We start from the raw sequence: 19214 nt of genomic DNA, 5'->3' as shown, positions 1-19214 counted from the left end.
AAAAAAAATAGTTTAATCAAAATATCTCTAAAATAAAATAGAAAATTTAATATTGTGAATAATTTGTTTTTTTTTATTTTTTTAAAAAGTCCCCTCCTCAAATTATCTAATCATCTTTTTTCAGCAATTAAATTTAAAAAAAAATATAAATAATAGTATTTGATTTCATATATTAATTAATATACATCAATTAATTTATCTTATAATTGCTTTTTAAGTTTATTTTTATATGTTTGTTAATAATGATATAAGATAATGTTATCTTTTTTATAAAATTGAATTTATTTAAGGATAAATTATTTATTTATAATAAATAACTCTTATATTCTTTATTTTAAAATATAATGCTGTTTGTTTTTCTAATTCAATACATATAGATTCTAAATGAGGTTTTGATTTTCTTCTTTCTATCTATCTGAAAATCTGAGCCACTTAAAATATACTTATAGCCACTCTTTCTCAATGTAATTTATTATAATAACCTTACAATTAATTGATCTATATCTAAATATTGATTTCTAAAATTGTGTAATTTTTCTTTTTGATTTTTCTTAAAAAGCCCCCAAGTAATTTAATTTAATCATCTTTATTTCCACAATTAGATTATTTTTTTTATAATAAAAATATTAATACGAGAAATTAATATCTATCGATTGATTTATCTAATAATTGCTCTCTACGTCTATTATTAATTATTATAGAATACGTATTTTACTTTTATATGCTGTCATTTCATATCTTTATATTAAATTTCTTGCATAAAAAGGCAATAGATTTTTGGTTTAAAAAAAACCACTTTTTTCATATCGGATATAATATTTATTAATTAATTAAATAGCAAGCTAAAATAGCAAATATCAATAAAAATGTAGAATATTGACTATCAGACATAAGGAATACAAGACTTAGAAAAAATATAAGGTGAATTCTTAGATAGAATACTAGAAGCACTCTAATTAGAAAAACAAGACATTTCAATGTAGCTCTTGGAAATTTTAAATTAAGCCTGTATTTCGTTAGAATCAATTTAAGATAAGTTTAATGAAATTCTAGAAGAAAAGTAATTAAATCTGATTGTATCAATAGCTAATGAATATCATTTGAGATATTTAGCTCAAAGATAAAAAATTGAACGAAATTTGAATGAATCTATTAATTACTCAACTACTTCAAATACTTGTGTAAAAAATAAGTAAATAATCTATGAAAAACACTAAAAAATTCATAATGAAGACTTTGATAAAGTATCTTAAATAATTAAGCCAAATTTGGAAACAGCCAATTATTTTCATCTGGATTAGTCTCTAAATTACTTAGCTACAAAAGTAGATAATTCAAATTAAAGTGAATCAGAATTATAGGATATTTTTGAAAATGTTCACCTTAAAACAAATCAGACTAACTAAATGTTAAAGACCTAAGAAGAGCTTATGGTAGATTAGAAGGAAAACAAAGAGTAAATAGTACTTTAAAAATAAAAAAATACTTAAATGCAGGAGGGAAAAAGTACAAAAATAGTTACAGATGTTGAAATTAATAATAAAGAAACTTCTGTTTAAAATAATTAGATATGTGCAATTTAAACAAAAATTTAAGAACTCTAAAATTAAATAAACCTACTTATCAATTAATTCTAAGAGTATGTTGTGAAATAGCTTAATGATTAATGTAAATAGATCAATATGGATGATGTAAACTTATTAGTTGGAAAATTATCTTTAGATAATAATTTGTAAAATGAATCAGAGCACATAGAAAAGATTATTTAAAGTTTTGATCTAGCAAGAAAACAAGAAAAAAGCATTAAAGCTGAAATGAAAAAGTTTAGTGATGAAATAATGAAAATAAAAGAGGCTATTAATGAGTAGGTGGTCAAGATTTAGGAACTTAAAGTACTTTCAGAGAAATAATTAATTAGCAAGAAGGAGATGCTCATCAATGAATTAATTGAATAAATTAGCTAAATAACTTAAAAAGACTGGACATAAACAAATAAAGATATACTTACAGAGCTAATTAATTACATTTAAATTAGTATTGGAAAAAATTAATAAATATCTGAAGAAAAGATCCTCAATATTATTGAAAATGCAGAACTTAGCAGGTCAAAAGAAAATCAGGTTTAGCTTCATATAAATAATTTTATCAGTGAATACAAGTAAATATTTTCAAGTTAAGGAGATGATGCTTAGTTATAAACTGAAACAGATCTTTATGAAAACTTTATCAAAAATTTGATTCTTTAAATTAATGAAATATGCTAATTAGATTGGAATTAAGTCCATAAAGAAATTCTAGAAAAGCTAAATTCTTATTGCAAAGATATAATAAAATAAAATAAAAAAATAGATGAAGAAACAGTTCTTAGCATAATTAAGTAAGCAGAAGTAAGCAAAAATAATGAAAAAAAAATAATTAATGCAATAAATCTTCTTTCTTTAGAATATTAAAAGTTAATAAAAACTGATGAAAGCAATATTCAATAATAAATAGCCTAAAAGAAATATCTTATAGATGATTTTATTAAAAATGTTAATGAAATATCGTAACTAGATTGGGTTAAGAATCATCATACTACTCTTAATAAGCTACTTTGTTATTTAAAAGAAACGGCTAAACTAGATACATAATTAAACGAATAAAAGATATTATCATTTATAGAAAATTTAGAACTTAGTGGAATAAAAGAAAGGAAAATTATAAGCTAAGCTAAGAGCTTTTTAACTCAATATAAGGTTTTACTTGAAGATATTAAAATATTAAATAAAGAGTAGAATTAATAAAAAGAAGTAATTTAAATAAATGAGAGAATTTATAAAAAAGATTAAAGTTTAAGTAAAATCTACACTTTAGTATATCAGCAAAAAGACTATTGCCTTGATACAATGAGCCTAAAAGTTATATGTGACTTTTAAAATGTTTAGGAATTAATTAATTAACTAAAATAAAATGAAGTAAAAACTATTGGGTTATATGGAGATTTTAAGCTTGCAATTAAAATAATTTAATCATATTACCCTAGTTCTCCATAGTTGATTGACTTAGACCAATATATATCTCAAGATTATGATAAACTAGTGGCTGTTACAGATGGGTAGTTAGTATTTTTAATTTTATAAGAATAAAAAAATGCTTTTGAAGGAGATGTATTTGATAATGAAGAAAGCTAATTATACATACGTTTCCTCTTAGATAGTTGCTCTATACTGATTACATGCTTGAATCAAAAGTAAGTTTCTTTGTGGAGTGATAATAATCCATTTGGGCAATTCTAGTGTTTTGTTCCTCCGAAGCAATACAAGGATAGATCTTCTATTTTTTTGAAGTAAATTAAAATAAATTCTAATTTTAAAGAGTAAGGTTAGGTTTTATTATCTAATGATTAAAATAATTCTATGGTCATTCATGAATTATAATTTGATAATATTTTAGATTTTAACAATGTAGAAACACACAAAAAATAAATCTAAAAAAATAAGGAATTTATAAATGAACTATTCAATATAAATAATCTTTACAAATTTGTTGATATTGATAAAATTAAAGAGAAAAAAAATATTATTTAAAATATTTTTATTAAACATACACAATCATTTAAATAAATTGAATAAATATATGAAACATTTATTAATCAGATTTAAAATTAGTAGAATCTTCTTTAAGAAAAAAAAATATTGAATGACATATTATTATTTGAAAACAATTAAAGTGAAGGTCTTTTATAAAATTAATAAGCTGGTGCTTATTCTTAAAGATAGAATTTAGGTTAGCGTTTTTGTACCTAATTTTAAAATTGGGATTTCTAATATAATTCATATAATTTTAATTAAAATTTTTAATATTTTAAAAATCTACAATGTAATTGCTAAGGTAAAGTTTACTGTAAAGATTGCTTAAATTGTAAAATAGTGATTGATAAAATCCACAAAAAAGTTCAAAAAGCGATAAATTAGTTTTATTAATACTCATATTAATAATTAAGTAGTAAAAAATTAAAAGAGATAATTAATAAAATCAATTAAGAGTCATAATAAAAGAATAAACAAATTAAATTTTCCAACTTCTCAACATATATAAGATAGTTTTATAAATATTTTAAATATACTTAAGATGAAATTCTAAATTACTTACTTGCTAAATTCGAACATTTTTCATTTAAAAAATAAATTGTTGAATTCTTATTAGATGATATTTTTAATATTACCTTATAATTAATATCTAATATAATTGATATGAGAGAATTAATAAATTAATTTATGATTTATACAAAAGAAGACTTTTTAAATTAAATTGACTAAATATTTGATTAATTTACACAATTTAAAGAAAAAAGAATATTCATTTATCCTTTACAATTTACTTATGACCCTTCAAAAAAAGAAGTTTATTTAAGCATCAATTACAAAATTTAAAAAATAGTTTTGAATGATTAAGCACACTAATTAATTGATTACATATCATTTGATGAATAAGTAGATTATCTTATATTTAATAATAAATAAGAACCTGATAAGTCAAAGCATAGAACCTATATTTGCATTTAAACAAAGAAAAAAAATTATAATGGCATTTAATATGCATTTTAGGTTTCAGGTAGTACAGACATTTCTATATTTATAAATTAATATTCTAGATAGTGGATTATTTTTGCAAACGATACTAAAAAGAACTCTTTAGGAAAAATTAAGTCAGATTATACTTTTGAAGAAGGAAGATTGGATAAAAATATATATTATTAACAAACATAATATGGAAATACTATAGAAAGAGTTGATTCTTGCATTATTCTTAATGAAAAAAATAACGTAATAATTCTATATGAAAAAAAGAAGAAATAATTCTATGAATTTTTTATAAGTGGCGAACTAAAAGAAATTAGATTTGAGTTATCTAGAGAAATATCAAATGATGGAGTTATAGCGATTTAAAATATACAACATGAAGAGTCTGGTGATATTCAATCAATTAAAAATACATTTGAAGGAGACTTTTACTTTTTTTAAACAGAAAAGTGTATATATTTAACAAATCATAACTATATTGTTAAGCATTAAATTCCTCTGAAAGAAAATCTTTTAAATTTTAAACTTATCATAATTGAAAACGCGAGTTTATTGGTCACTCTTTATGAAAATAATGAATATGAGTGTTATTTAATTTAAGGTATTGAAGATTTAGACGATTCTGATAATAACAGCAATTTAAGTGTTGTTAAAGCTAAAATTGGCAATATAGTAATTGATAAAATTATATAATCAATGGTTTATTATGGAAACAATTATAAATTAATTGGATGCCCAAATCAAGTTGATTAGTTATTTTTTTATGAAAATAGTTTAGATAATCACATTCAGAATTTCGGAAAATAAATAGAGGAGTATTTCAATAAGTGTATGTTGCAAAAATATATATAATTTAAGATAACTAATAGTGAAAAAAATTGCTTTAATAATATAGATCTTTTGATAAACAAGCTAGACTCTATGATATAGAATACTGATTCTATTAAATGCTAAGATTTATAATTTATTATGTAAACAAGAATTCCTATATAGATTACTACTATTTAGTAAGCTAATTACTTGCCTTTAAAGGATGGTTTATTTAAATAAGATTTAATGAATATCCCAGAAGTAGAAGATTAAATTGAATAAATCAAAAAGTAAATATCGTTTGGATGGATTGAAAGCTTAATTTAATCTTAGAACTAAGATGTATATACAGTTTCTATGTGTGGACGTCAATCAGTTGGTAAAAGCTCTTAATTAAATAGAATGTTTGGTACTAGATTTGGTGTTTCAGCTTCAAGATGCACAGATGGTATATGGATGGGGCTTTCAAAAGTAGATGATAAACTTATTTTAGTTCTGGATTGCGAAGGATTATTTTCAATTAGAAGGACTGATGATGAAGAGGTTAAATTGTTATAGTAAATAACAAGTATCAGTGACATTACTATTGTTTTCTGTGACATTGATGGTATTAATTAGCCACTATTATCTCTATTTAAAAAATTATAGATATGTTCTGGCAAGATGCAAAGTGATTCTTTCTTTTTAGGTACAATGGTACTTTTAACTAAAAATGTCTAAGATTAAGGAGATTAAAAAAAATTATTTTAAGAAGGTGAGTCTCATTTAAATAAAAAAGAAACAAAAAATACGATCTCAAAGATTTTCCGTAGAGGATTTTCATTCGGTTTTTTGAAGAACTATTTAGATAAAGACTATGATTCAAATCTATAAAATGTTAGAGATGAGCTTTTGTATAAGTAAATTTTGTAAAAAAATTAAGCTAGAAATCCTAAATTTCTAATGAATACACTCAAATACTCAATGATATAAATTTATTTAAATGATGATTAAGATATTGACTTGATAAACAAGTAATCAGAAATTAAGGAATGTTATGACAAATTCGTAGCTTTAATTTATGATATATCATAATAAAATTTCATCAGCAATGAAAGATTAATGCAATAATTTGAATATAAACCAATTTCAGATGATGAAAAAGTATTGATGAAAGAGGAGGTATTTGAATATGTAAAAAATAATTTTATTTTAAAGCGATTAAAATTTAATTTCTTTATTTTAGTAGTAATAAGATTGTGATGATGATGATGATGATGATGATGATGATAATATAAATGATGTTGATGAATAAGACTATTAATCAGAATTAATTAAACTTTAATTTGAAGAAAATATTTAAGGATATGAATATCATCTCAAATAATAAATAGAGTAAAATGCCATTTCGATTTACAATTAGAAAAATTTAATGTTTTAATATAATTAAGACAATTAATAAATTTTGTGGAGAATATTTTAATTTTTGATCAACGTTTTGAAATTTTGATTAAAATTCGCACAAATTTATTTATTTTCATCTATATTTTCTAAGAATTTACTCACTTAATTACATTCATAAGTAAATAAAATATTAATAAATTTGAAATTAAAACAAATTTTCAAAGATAGATTCCATCAATCAATTTTTCATCAAAAAATTAGCAAAGATTTTTCAAAATTTAATCTAATTTTTTTTAAATCTAAACATTTATCTAAATTTCTTTTAATTAAAATTCATTAGTACAGCCTATCCAAAATTTAAAAGACCATCAACTCTAGAAAATATTAAATAATTAGAAGAAGAAATATATGATGATTAAGATAAACGATGTTTATTAGAACAGTAATAGGAAATAGATTTTCAGTAAGAACACTAAGCATAATATAACTATAAAAGTTATAATATTTTGTAAATTAAATAATAAGAAGTGAAATTTTATCCCCAATAAGCTCAGAGCACTTTTTCAGAAAATAAATCTTAGAATAACATGCTTTTAGAAAATATTTTTCAAAATTGCTTTAGAATTTTATAAAGAATAAATTTTAATAATTATATTGATTAAATGTAAAGCTTTTTTGATTCCTTTATAGGATAAAGGACAAATACGATTTAAGAATATTTTAATAATAGAATGCCTAAAGATTCTAAGTATAGCAATATTGTTTTAAAATTCTAATAAAAAATCAATAATGTTATACATTTATTTAAAAAGTAATTTGTTATTTGTAAAAATAAATGTAATAAATGCAATAGATTTTGTATTAACATTTCAGGTCACAAAGGAGATTGTAATTGTGAAACATATCATAAATGTTATACTAAATGCTAAAAATGTAATAATAATAATGAATGCTTTTTGATTTCTGGTCACTAAGGAATACATTATTGTAAGGAAGTAAATCACCTTTGTCAAGAACCCTGCCAAATATCAAACTCATGTAAAGAACTTTGCACATTAGTACCTCATTCAGATAATATAAAGCATAGCTGTTAGAGTGAGCATAAATGTGAACATTAGTGTAGATTATACGATAAGTGTGGAAAATCGTGCTCACTTTAAAGTGGACATGAAGAAATAAATCATTTGTGTGATTCAACTCAATGCTATGATAAATGCAAATTTTGCGACAAACTATGCGGCTTTAATTTACATGATCATGATGTGTTATTGTCTAATTAAGAAAAAAATAAGGAACTTCTTATGAAAGAAGGAAAATTAGTTACTTAACATTTATGTGGAGATTAACATAATTGCTTAGAAAAATGTGAAAAAGCAGGAGTATGCAGTATAACTTATAAAACAGAAGAAAAAACATGGGAAACAGCAACATCTAAATTTGAATATCAATTTATAAAACCTAATAAATCATAAAAATAATGCAATGTTAAAATATAACCTTGGTAAATAACTCATGATGGTGAGCATTAGTGTGAAAGCGCTCATAGATGTGATTAATAGTGCCCAGAATGTTTAAGTTATTGCTTTGAAAATTATAATCACATAGGAAATCATAAAAGCAAAAATCACAGAAATAAAGAAAAGTGTATCTTCGTATCAGAAACAGATTAAATAAAAATTAACTATGAATTAGGTAACATTAGAAAATATTTGCCTGGAGAGAACTCAACGCCTGAAAATTGTCTCTAATCTTGTCTTAGAATGGGTAGAGCTCATATCCATTTAAAAGTTTGCGAAGGAGGAGATAAATGTGCAGAAAAAAAGTATCCTTATGCTCGCCACTCTACTAAGTAGTATAAACCTTACACTGATCTAATTTATGATGAAATGTTATGTAAAGGCTATTGGAATAATATAAACTGGGAACCTCCTGTTGAAGGTGAACACTTATAAATTATATAGTCATGTAATGTAGGATGTTCTCATGACTCACATACATCATCTCCTAATTATTGCACAAGATAGGCATGGCATGAAGGATAGCACTAAATTGATCCTAAAAAATGTGAACACTTAGGATCAGGTATTGTAGATATATGCTTTACTATTGATACTACAGGTTCTATGGGTTGGGCCATGAATAGTGTGAGAGAAACAGTAATAAGTATTTTAAGAAAATTTGAAGGAAGGTCTGATATTATGTACTCTATTGTTTCATATAGAGATCATCCTCCTTAAGAGAGTTCATATGTTTTTAAAATAGATTCTTAATTAACAAATTAAAATGAAATTTTGGAAGTTTTATCAAATATGAGGGCAAAAGGGGGTGGTGATGCTCCTGAAGCTGTTATGGATGGTTTATATAACTCTATAACGTCTATTAATTGGAGAGATCATTCTCAAAGATTTATTTTTCATATTTGTGGTAGTCCACCTCATGGAAAATAATTTGGGATATCTAGCAGCGATAGATCTTGGACAGATAACGGATGTCCTTGTGGTATTAATGAATATTAAATTGCAAATTAGTTGAAAGCTAGAAATGTTTTTTATTACTTGGTTAAAGTACATTCTTCTTTAAATATGATGGAGAATATTTTTAAAAATACTTTTGGCTAATTTTACAAACAAACGATATATTTAGACAACCTAAATGAATTAAATATTGAAATTGTTGAAGTTTTAACAAAAGAAATTAATTTAATGAATGAATTTTATCATATATAGGATTGAATTTTTTCTTAAAACATTATTTTTTTCTTTATGGTGTAAAAAATTATTAACTAAATCAGCAAATTTAAAATATAATTTTAAAGATTTATATTTTATATATGAGTATTTTTATAATTTTGCAATTTTAATTTGTTTTCTAAAGTAATTACACTTTCAACAATACTACTAATTAATAATTTATCTAATTTTTAAAAAATATAAATATACCGTTATTCTTTTAATTTTTCATTTTTTAGATGAATACTCATATCCCGCTGGTTTTTTGCAAGTTTAAAACCACTAAAGTTAAAATAAAAAGTAAAACTTGATTTCCCCTGAGATTTTATTTAAATCATGGTATCTAATTAATTAATCATGATAAATAAAAAAAGGATAGAAATATGATAGATGGATAATATTTAAGATTAAAACATAACTTTATGTAAAAGCTTTGCATTTATATAATTTAATAAGATGTAATATAACACTAAAAGTTTCAAATTATTTTATCGTTTTTGGAGAAACCAGAGGGTTTGCTTATAAGGATTTAATTTATTTTAGTAAATTTAAATTTTTTATTGTTTATGAATAATTTATTTAATTACAAAAATATGAATGATATTTATAAATATAAAATCAATATATTTATCTATTTATATTTTAGTTTAAAAACACTTTCTCAAAATATTATATAATAAAATATATAATGCTATCCAATCATTTTATATTTATTCATCCTTTTTTCACCAGTTGTTTATCATTCGAAATAAAAGACAACTAATCTTTTTGATTTACGACACTTACTTAGTAATTCGAATTTTTATGATGTATTTATTGAGCTAAAAATTTTAAAAGAAATATCAAAATAGAATAAACTTTTAAATTAAAAATTATTCTTTAAATAATAAATAAAATAATATTAGTGGAATAAAAAAGATAAAAAATAAAATAAATAAAAGCTATCAACAATCCAAAACTATTTTTATTTTTACCAAAGGTTAAGTTTCAAATTTGAGAGATTATTGCAATTTGCTATAGCAGAACCTAAGCCTGATGCACCTTCATCACCAATTTTATTGTAACTTTTTAAATATTGATGAAATAATATATCATTAAATAGTTAATAAGAAGGAAAAAATGAAGAAAAAATATGAAATAATAAGATTAATTTATTAATAATAAAAGCAAAAGTTGAAAATATAATGATGAGCTAAATTAACAATGAAAGAACAAAAAAAAGCAAGCACAATAAAAAGAAAAAGAAAAAAGAGTTTTATTGTTTTTAATTAGTTTTTATAATTAAAAATATCACAATCCAAAACAAATAAACTGTTTTTACTCAAGGTTAAGTTTCAAATTTGAGAGATTAATGCAATTTGCTAAAGCAGAACCTAAACATGATGCACCTTCATCACCAATTTTACTGTTACTAATTAAAAATAGAAGAAAAAATATATCATTAAATAGTTAATTAGAAGGAAAAAATAAAGAAAAAATATAATAAGATTTATTAATTAATAGTAAAAGCAAAAGTTGAAAATATAGTGATGAGCTAAATTAACAAAGAAAGAAGAAGAAAAAGCAAGCACAATAAAAAGAAAAAGAAAAAAGATCTTTTTGTTTTTAATTAGTTTTTATAATTAAAAATATCACAATCCAAAACAAATAAACTATTTTTACTAAAGGTTAAGTTTCAAATTTGAGAGATTAATGCAATTTGCTAAAGAAGAACTTAAGCCTTATGCACCCATTACACCAATTTAATTCTCACTTTTTAAATATTGAAGAAAAAATATATCATTAAATAGTTAATTAGAAGGAAAAAATGAAGAAAAAATATGAAATAATTAGATTAATTAACTAATAATAAAAGCAAAAGTTGAAAATATATTGATGAGCTAAATTAACAAAGAAAGAAGAAAAAAAAGCAAGCACAATAAAAAGAAAAAGAAAAAAGAGCTTTATTGTTTTTAATTAGTTTTTATAATTAAAAATATCACAATCCAAAACAAATAAACTATTTTTACTCAAGGATAAGTGTCAAATTTGAGAGATTAATGCAATTTTATAAACCAGTACCTAAGCCTTATGCACCCATTACACCAATTTAATTCTCACTTTTTAAATATTGAAGAAAAAATATATCATTAAATAGTTAATTAGAAGGAAAAAATGAAGAAAAAATATGAAATAATAAGATTAATTAACTAATAATAAAAGCAAAAGTTGAAAATATATTGATAAGCTAAATTAACAAAGAAATAAAAAAAAAAGCAATCACAATAAACAAAAAAAGAAAAAAGAGCTTTTTGTTTTTAATTAGTTTTTATAATTAAAAATATCACAATCCAAAACAAATAAACTGTTTTTACTAAAGATCAAGTGTCAAATTTGAGAGATTAATGCAATTTGCTAAAGCAAAACTTAAGCATGATGCACCTTTATCACCTATTTTATTGTTACTTTTTAAATATTGAAGAAAAAACATATCATAAAATAGTCAATTAGAAGGAAAAAATGAAGAAAAAATATGAAATAATAATATTAATTAATTAATAATAAAAGCAAAAATTGAAAATAAAATGATGAGCTAAATTAAAAAAGAAATAACAAAAAAAAGCAAGCACAATAAAAAGAAAAAGAAAAAAGAGCTTTATTATTTTTAATTAGTTTTTATAATTAAAAATATCTCAATCCAAAACAAAAAAACTGTTTTTACAAAAGGGTAAGTGTCAAATTTGAGAGATTAATGCAATTTGCTAAAGCAGAACCTAATATTGATGCACCTTTTGCACCAATTTAATTACCACTTTTTAAATATTGAAGAAAAAATATATCATTTAATAGTTAATTAAAATGAAAAAATGAAGAAAAAAATATGAAATAATAAGATTAATTAATTAATATTTTTAATGAGTTTTTATAATTAAAAATATCACAATCCAAAACAAATAAACTGTTTTTACTGAAGGTTAAGTGTCAAATTTTAGAGATTAATGCAATTTGCTAAACCAGTACCTAAGCCTGATGCACCTTCATCACCAATTTTATTGTAACTAATTAAATATTGAAGAAAAAAATATCATTAGATAGTTAATTAGAAGGAAAAAATGAAGAAAAAATATGAAATAATAAAAGCTAAAGTTGAAAATAAAATGATGAGTTAAATTAACAAAGAAGAAAGAGCAAAAAAAAGCAAGCACAATAAAAAGAAAAAGAAAAAACAGCTATATTGTTTTTAATTAGTTTTTATAATTAAAAAATATCACAATAAAAAACAAATAAACTGTTTTTACTTAAGGTTAAGTGTCAAATTTGAGAGATTAATGCAATTTGCTAAAGCAGAACCTAAGCCTTGTGCACCCATTACACCAATTTTATTCTGTCTTTTTAAATATTGAAGAAAAAATATATCATTAAATAGTTAATAAGAAAGAAAAAATGAAGAAATAATATGAAATAATAAGATTAATTTATTAGTAATAAAAGCAAAAGTTGAAAATAAAATGATGAGCTAAATTAACAAAGAAAGAAAATATAAAATCAAGCACAATAAAAAGAAAAAGAAAAAAGAGCTTTATTCTTTTTAATTAGTTTTTATAATTAAAAATATCACAATCTAAAACAAATAAACTGTTTTTACACTAATTCAAGTGTTAAATTTGAGAGATTAATGCAATTAGCTAAAGCAGAACCAAAGCCTGATGCACCTTCATTGTTAATTTTATTAGAACTTTTTAAATATAGAAGAAAAAATTGAAAAAATAGGAAATAATATGAAATAATAAGATTAATTAATTGATAATAAGAAAAAGTTGAAAATATAATGATAAGCTAAATTAAAAAAGAAAGAAAAAAAAAACAAGCACAATAAAAAGAAAAAGAAAAGGAAAAGGAAAAAGATCTTTATTATTTTTAATTAGTTTTTATAATTAAAAATATCACAATCCAAAATAAATAGATTGTTTTTACGTAAGGTAAAGTTTCAAATTTGAGAGATTAATGCATTTTGCTAAACAAAAACCTAAGCCTGATGCACCTTTATCACCAATTTTATTTTCACTTTTTAAATATTGAAGAAAAAATATATCATTAATTAGAAGGAAAAAATGAAGAAATAATATGAAATAATAAGATTAATTTATTAATAATAAAAGCAAAAGTTGAAAATAAAATGATGAGCTAAATTAACAGAGAAAAAACAAAAAAAAACAACCACAATAAAAAGAAAAAGAAAAAAGAGCTTTTTTGTTTAAAATTCATTTTTATAGTTTAAAATATCATAATCCAAAACAAATAAACTGTTTTTACGAAAGGTTAAGTGTCAAATTTGAGAGATTAATGCAATTTGCTAAAGCAGGACCTAAGCCTGATGCACCTTCATAGCCAATTTTATTTTTACTTTTTAAATATTGAAGAAAAAATATATCATTAAATAGTTAATTAGAAGGAAAAAATGAAGAAAAAATATGAAATAATAAGATTAATTAACTAATAATAAAAACAAAAGTTGAAAATATATTGATGAGCTAAATTAACAAAGAAAAAATAAAAAAAAGCAATCACAATAAACAGAAAAAGAAAAAAGAGCTTTATTGTTTTTAATTAGTTTTTATAATTAAAAATATCACAATCTAAAACAAATAAACTGTTTTTACGAAAGGTTAAGTGTCAAATTTGAGAGATTAATGCAATTTGCTAAAGCAGAACCAAAGCCTGATACACCTTCATCACCAATTTAATTACCACTTTTTAAATATTGAATAAAAAATATATCATTAAATAGTTAATTAGAAGGAAAAAAAGAATAAAAAATATGAAATAATAAGATTAATTAACTAATAATAAAAACAAAAGTTGAAAATAAAATGATGAGCTAAATTAACAGAGAAAAAACAAAAAAAAACAACCACAATAAAAAGAATAAGAAAAAAGAGCTTTATTGTTTTTAATTAGTTTTTATAATTAAAAATATCACAATCCAAAACAAATAAACTGTTTTTACTTAAGTAAAAGTGTCAAATTTGAGAGATTAATGCAATTTGCTAAAGCAGAACCTAAGCCTGATGCACCTTTATCACGAATTAAATTCCAACTTTTTAAATATTGAAGAAAAAATATATCATTAAATAGTTAATTAGAAGGAAAAAATGAAGAAAAAATATGATAATAAGATTAATTAATTAATAATAAAAGCAAAAGTTGAAAATAAAATATGAACTAAATTAACAAAGAAAGAAGAAAAAAAAGCAAGCACAATAAAAAGAAAAAGAAAAAAGAGCTTTATTGTTTTTAATTAGTTTTTATAATTAAAAATATCACAATCCAAAACAAATAAATTGTTTTTACATAAGGTTAAGTGTCAAATTTTAGAGATTAATGCAATTTGCTAAACCAAAACCTAAACCTGATGCACCTTTATCACCAATTAAAGTATAACTTTTTAAATATTGAATAAAAAATATATCATTAAATAGTTTTTTTTGAAGGAAAAAATGAAGAAAAAATATGAAATAATAAGATTAATTAATTAATAATAAAAGCAAAAGTTGAAAATAAAATATGAGCTAAATTAACAAAGAAAGAAGAAGAAAAAAGCAAGCACAATAAAAAGAAAAAGAAAAAAGATCTTTATTGTTTTTAATTAGTTTTTATAATTAAAAATATGACAATCCAAAACAAATAAACTGTTTTTACTCAAGGTTAAGTGTCAAATTTGAGAGATTAATGCAATTTGCTAAACCAATACCTAAGCCTGATGCACCTTCATCACCAATTTTATTGTAACTTTTTAAATATTGATGAAATAATATATCATTAAATAGTTAATAAGAAGGAAAAAATGAAGAAAAAATATGAAATAATAAGATTAATTTATTAATAATAAAAGCAAAAGTTGAAAATAAAATGATAAGTTAAATTAACAATGAAAGAACAAAACAAAGCAAGCACAATAAAAAGAAAAAGAAAAAAGAGTTTTATTGTTTTTAATTAGTTTTTATAATTAAAAAATATCACAATCTAAAACAAAGAAACAGTTTTTACTCAAGGTTAAGGGTCAAATTAGAGATATTAATGCAATTTGCTAAAGCAGAACCTAAGCTTGATGCACCTTCATTACCAATTTAATTGTTACTTTTTATATATTGAAGAAAAAATTTATAAATAGTTAATTAGAAGGAAAAAATGAAGAAAAAATATAATAAGATTTATTAATTAATAGTAAAAGCAAAAGTTGAAAATATTGTGATGAGCTAAATTAACAAAGAAACAACAAAACAAAAAAAAGTAAGCACAATAAAATGAAAAAGAAAATAGAGCTTTATTGTCTTTAATTAGTTTTTTTTATTGAAAATATCACAATCCAAAACAAATAAATTGTTTTTACTAATACAGAAGCTACGGAAGCTCCGGCAACTACATGGAGTGACGTTGATACTATATATAATATTTGAATTAAATAAATAAACAAATTGCTTTGAAAACCCTTATCTAGACCTACAGATTAACACAAAAAAATAAATAAAATAAAATATATAAAATTGTTTTTCTATAATATAATTTAATTAAGATGTATTCTGAGTGCATATTTATGTGCGAGTATTCCATTCCATTCCATCATCAATTTTATTTTTTCTTTTTAAAAATTGAAGAAAAAATATATCATCAAATAATTAATTAGAAGGAAAAAATGAAGAAAAAATATGAAATAATAAGATTAATTAACAAAGAATAAAGAATGAAAAAATAAGAAATCATAATAAAAAGAAAAAGGAAAACAAATCAAATAAATTAAAAGAACTACAATGTTTTAAATTAACTTTTATAATTAAAAATATTACAATGTAAAACAAATAAATAGCTTTTATTAAGTGTAAGTTTTAATAGCAAAAAATCTAGAAAAAATATCAAATTATAAAAAATAAATAAATAATTAATAAAAAATTGAAATGAAAATTAAGTTAAAATAGTTAAAAAATTTTAGTTTTAATAAAAATAAATTAATAAATAACGATGATAATTTCTTTTATAAAAATTATTTATTTAAATAAATTGAAAATTAAATATTCAAAAAATATCAATAATAATAAAAATAATATTTTTTAATTAAATATACCTCAGATCAATATGGAGAATTTAATGAGATAAAAGTGAAGAGCTTTTAAACTTTTTTTATTAATTTACATAAATTTAAGGATATTAATAAAAAAATTAATAATTACTTCTTCTAATTCTTCGTAATATTTAATCTATTATATCATTTATTTTTTTTCAAAAAGATTGAATAGCAATTTATGGAATTTAATTAATTAATTAATTAATTATAAATGAATAAGAAGAACAAATAAATATAATAATTAATTAATTAATGATAAAATATTAATTTATATATTTGGTTTTATGAAGAGATAGATATCACAGAAAAATTAATTTAACATTCACTATTTAAACTTAATATTTGGATTTAAAATAAACACTTAAAAATATATAAAATAGGAATTAGAGATGGCCAGTTAGTTATTTATTTAGTCATATTTGAAAAAATTTAGTAATTAATTATTGTTCTTAAATATTATAAAAATAATGTTGCTAGTAGATTTTTCTGTTTTAACTCTGTAATTTTAGGAATATTTATAATATCTCTAATTATAGCAAGATGCCATACTAAAATTTCATGGTTTGCATGCCACTTATAATGAAATATATTTTTTATTTATTAAAAAATTTGATTTATATATATATTTTTTTAATAGAATTATAATTAATTCATTAATAATTTAATTTATTTTAATTTCAAAAATAAATAATTTTTTTACATCAAAATTTTTAAATTGAGCTAAATTTTTTATAAAATGTTTGACTAAATATTTTTTTAATTTTAATTTACCATGATTGAAGCTCATTTAGAAACCTTTTTTTAGTTTTTTTAAAAATTTGATATGTATTTATTTATGTTTCAAATAAATTAGTTTTTTCAAATAAAAAATGAAATATCACAAATAAAAACATTTTATCATTTGCTAAGAAAGAATGAATAATTTTTTACTTCAATAAATCATATCATTTAAAAAATAAGTTTTTGCCATCTATTATTTTAATGATTTTTGAAAAACTTAAAACTTTTTTAAGTAGAATTTTAGTAAGCTTTACTAATTAATATTGTAATAATAATATTTTTTTGTGTTTAAAATGGATGAATTGTTTATTTTTGATTAAATTCATACAAATCTTTAAATGCTAATGCTAATTTGATTGTTTATTTGATATTTATTTATTTAAAATTTATTCTGATGGAGATTATCTATCAACTTAGAATATTCTTTTATTTATTTAAAGCTTATTAATTTAGACAAATTTTCTTTCTACAATAATATAGAATAAACATTTTTATATTAACTGTTTAATCAGATTTTATTTGTTTTCTCTTATATATATTTATTTAAGATTTTAACTACATTTGTTAATATTTACTAAGTAGAATTTAAGAAATTATCTGCAATTAAAAAAAAGCATAAAACACTGCAAAAAAAAATAAATTAAAAATGAGTCCTGAAAGTAGTCAGAATAAATACCTCGCAAAGAACGGAAAAGATATAAATAAATTGGAGGAAGTGATAACAGATCTAATTTCAAAGTTTTAACCAGAGGATAAATAGTTTGAAGAGGAATTCTTTAAGTATGCTTAAGCTTACCAAAGTGAGATAAATAGCTAATAAGATATTGTAATGTCCTATCCAAAAAATCAAAAGAAATTTGTTGAAAGATATGAGTAGTTTAAATATAGCTTTCCTCAAAAGATGAAAGACCAGTTTGGTGATTTTAAAATGATGCTGTTTCTCAAAAGATTTCATTGGAAGAGGTTAAAAATTCTGAATATTAAGTTTGAAATGGTGTCTTATCTTTACTAGGGAGGAAAATCCGATTTGTTAAAAATTGACCTGAAATTCAATTAATTTTGATTTCTATTCAACATTAAATGGGAAGATAAAATTGTCTATACAAGGAGAACAATTTTGATTGCTACAAAATTTTATTTTTTTTTAAACTTCTCTATAAAGATGAAAAGTATGAAACTGTGCTTGAGACTTATAGAGCTTAACCTAATCTCGCAGTATATATTTGAATATGTCCTTTGTCAATTATGAATACTGTATATACTTGTAACTACAGCAGTTATATTCCATTGTTTTACAATTCTTCATTAATGAATGAATTTAAAGGTGGACGGAGGAATTTAGATAAATAATGATTATCAATGTAATCATTAAATTTAATTAATTGCAAGTTTGCTTGAATGAAAAGATCTGTAGGTGGAAATTTAGTGAAAATATTAACTCCATCAAAGATTGGAGTACTATAAAATGAAATGAACTTCATTTTTTAGCTTTTCAAATGTACTACTCAAACTCTTATATCTTCATTAAATAGATTAAAAAAGTTTATCAATTTGAGCTTTTGTGATTCTAATAATATCATAATTTTATTTATACTATTTTCATGGGCGTTTATGACATGAATTATCCAATTTCATTTTAATTACCTAATCAAAGTCAAAATTAATTATGATTGAAGATAATTTATTTAAAATTTACCACATAATTTTATTAATACAAATTTATTTCTCTCAATTAATTAATTTTGCAAATTTTATTTAGTATGCTTGATCTTTCAATTTAGAAATTTCTTAATAGATTTCATAATTTTTCTATTGCAGTATCCTCTATTTTAATTTATTTCGAAGTTAAAT

At 21.2% G+C, this 19214-nt stretch overlaps 4 protein-coding genes across 4 annotated transcripts in view; 2 read left to right on the top strand and 2 right to left on the bottom strand. All coding sequences in view use genetic code 6, as the record gives it.

The window, feature by feature from the left end:
• Nucleotides 1-866: 866 nt before the first annotated feature.
• TTHERM_00807920 (hypothetical protein) lies at nucleotides 867-9487 on the top strand (the record flags this gene model as incomplete). Its single annotated transcript, XM_001011993.2, has 3 exons — nucleotides 867-6545; nucleotides 6598-6746; nucleotides 7096-9487. The coding sequence occupies 3 exons, from the start codon at nucleotides 867-869 to the stop codon at nucleotides 9485-9487; spliced, it is 8220 nt and encodes a 2739-aa protein (XP_001011993.2).
• A 736-nt stretch (nucleotides 9488-10223) lies between these two features.
• On the bottom strand, nucleotides 10224-16728 carry TTHERM_000807901 (hypothetical protein; the record flags this gene model as incomplete). Its single annotated transcript, XM_012796547.1, has 19 exons — nucleotides 10224-10305; nucleotides 10459-10548; nucleotides 10806-10895; nucleotides 11147-11236; nucleotides 11494-11583; nucleotides 11839-11928; nucleotides 12186-12275; nucleotides 12433-12522; nucleotides 12763-12852; nucleotides 13110-13199; nucleotides 13439-13528; nucleotides 13778-13867; nucleotides 14125-14214; nucleotides 14472-14561; nucleotides 14816-14905; nucleotides 15164-15253; nucleotides 15512-15601; nucleotides 16584-16633; nucleotides 16690-16728. The coding sequence occupies 19 exons, from the start codon at nucleotides 16726-16728 to the stop codon at nucleotides 10224-10226; spliced, it is 1611 nt and encodes a 536-aa protein (XP_012652001.1).
• Nucleotides 16729-18009: 1281 nt separating this feature from the next.
• On the top strand, nucleotides 18010-18426 carry TTHERM_00807900 (hypothetical protein; the record flags this gene model as incomplete). The annotated part of the gene is made up of 1 exon (XM_001011991.2): nucleotides 18010-18426. The coding sequence occupies one exon, from the start codon at nucleotides 18010-18012 to the stop codon at nucleotides 18424-18426; it is 417 nt and encodes a 138-aa protein (XP_001011991.2).
• A 665-nt stretch (nucleotides 18427-19091) lies between these two features.
• The window catches only part of TTHERM_00806900 (hypothetical protein), a gene marked incomplete at both ends in the record, with an annotated part of 267 nt that continues 144 nt past the window's right edge, over nucleotides 19092-19214 (bottom strand). Inside the window, one exon of the mRNA XM_001011990.3 lies at nucleotides 19092-19214. This exon is cut by the window's right edge and continues 144 nt beyond it. Coding sequence (XP_001011990.3) covers nucleotides 19092-19214 — 123 coding nt within the window.

The sequence above is a fragment of the Tetrahymena thermophila genome (genome assembly GCF_000189635.1).
Source record: "Tetrahymena thermophila SB210 genomic scaffold scf_8254718, whole genome shotgun sequence".
Taxonomy (NCBI): domain Eukaryota; phylum Ciliophora; class Oligohymenophorea; order Hymenostomatida; family Tetrahymenidae; genus Tetrahymena; species Tetrahymena thermophila.
Note: the sequence above shows the minus strand (reverse complement) of the source record. Positions and strands in the feature narration are given on the sequence as shown.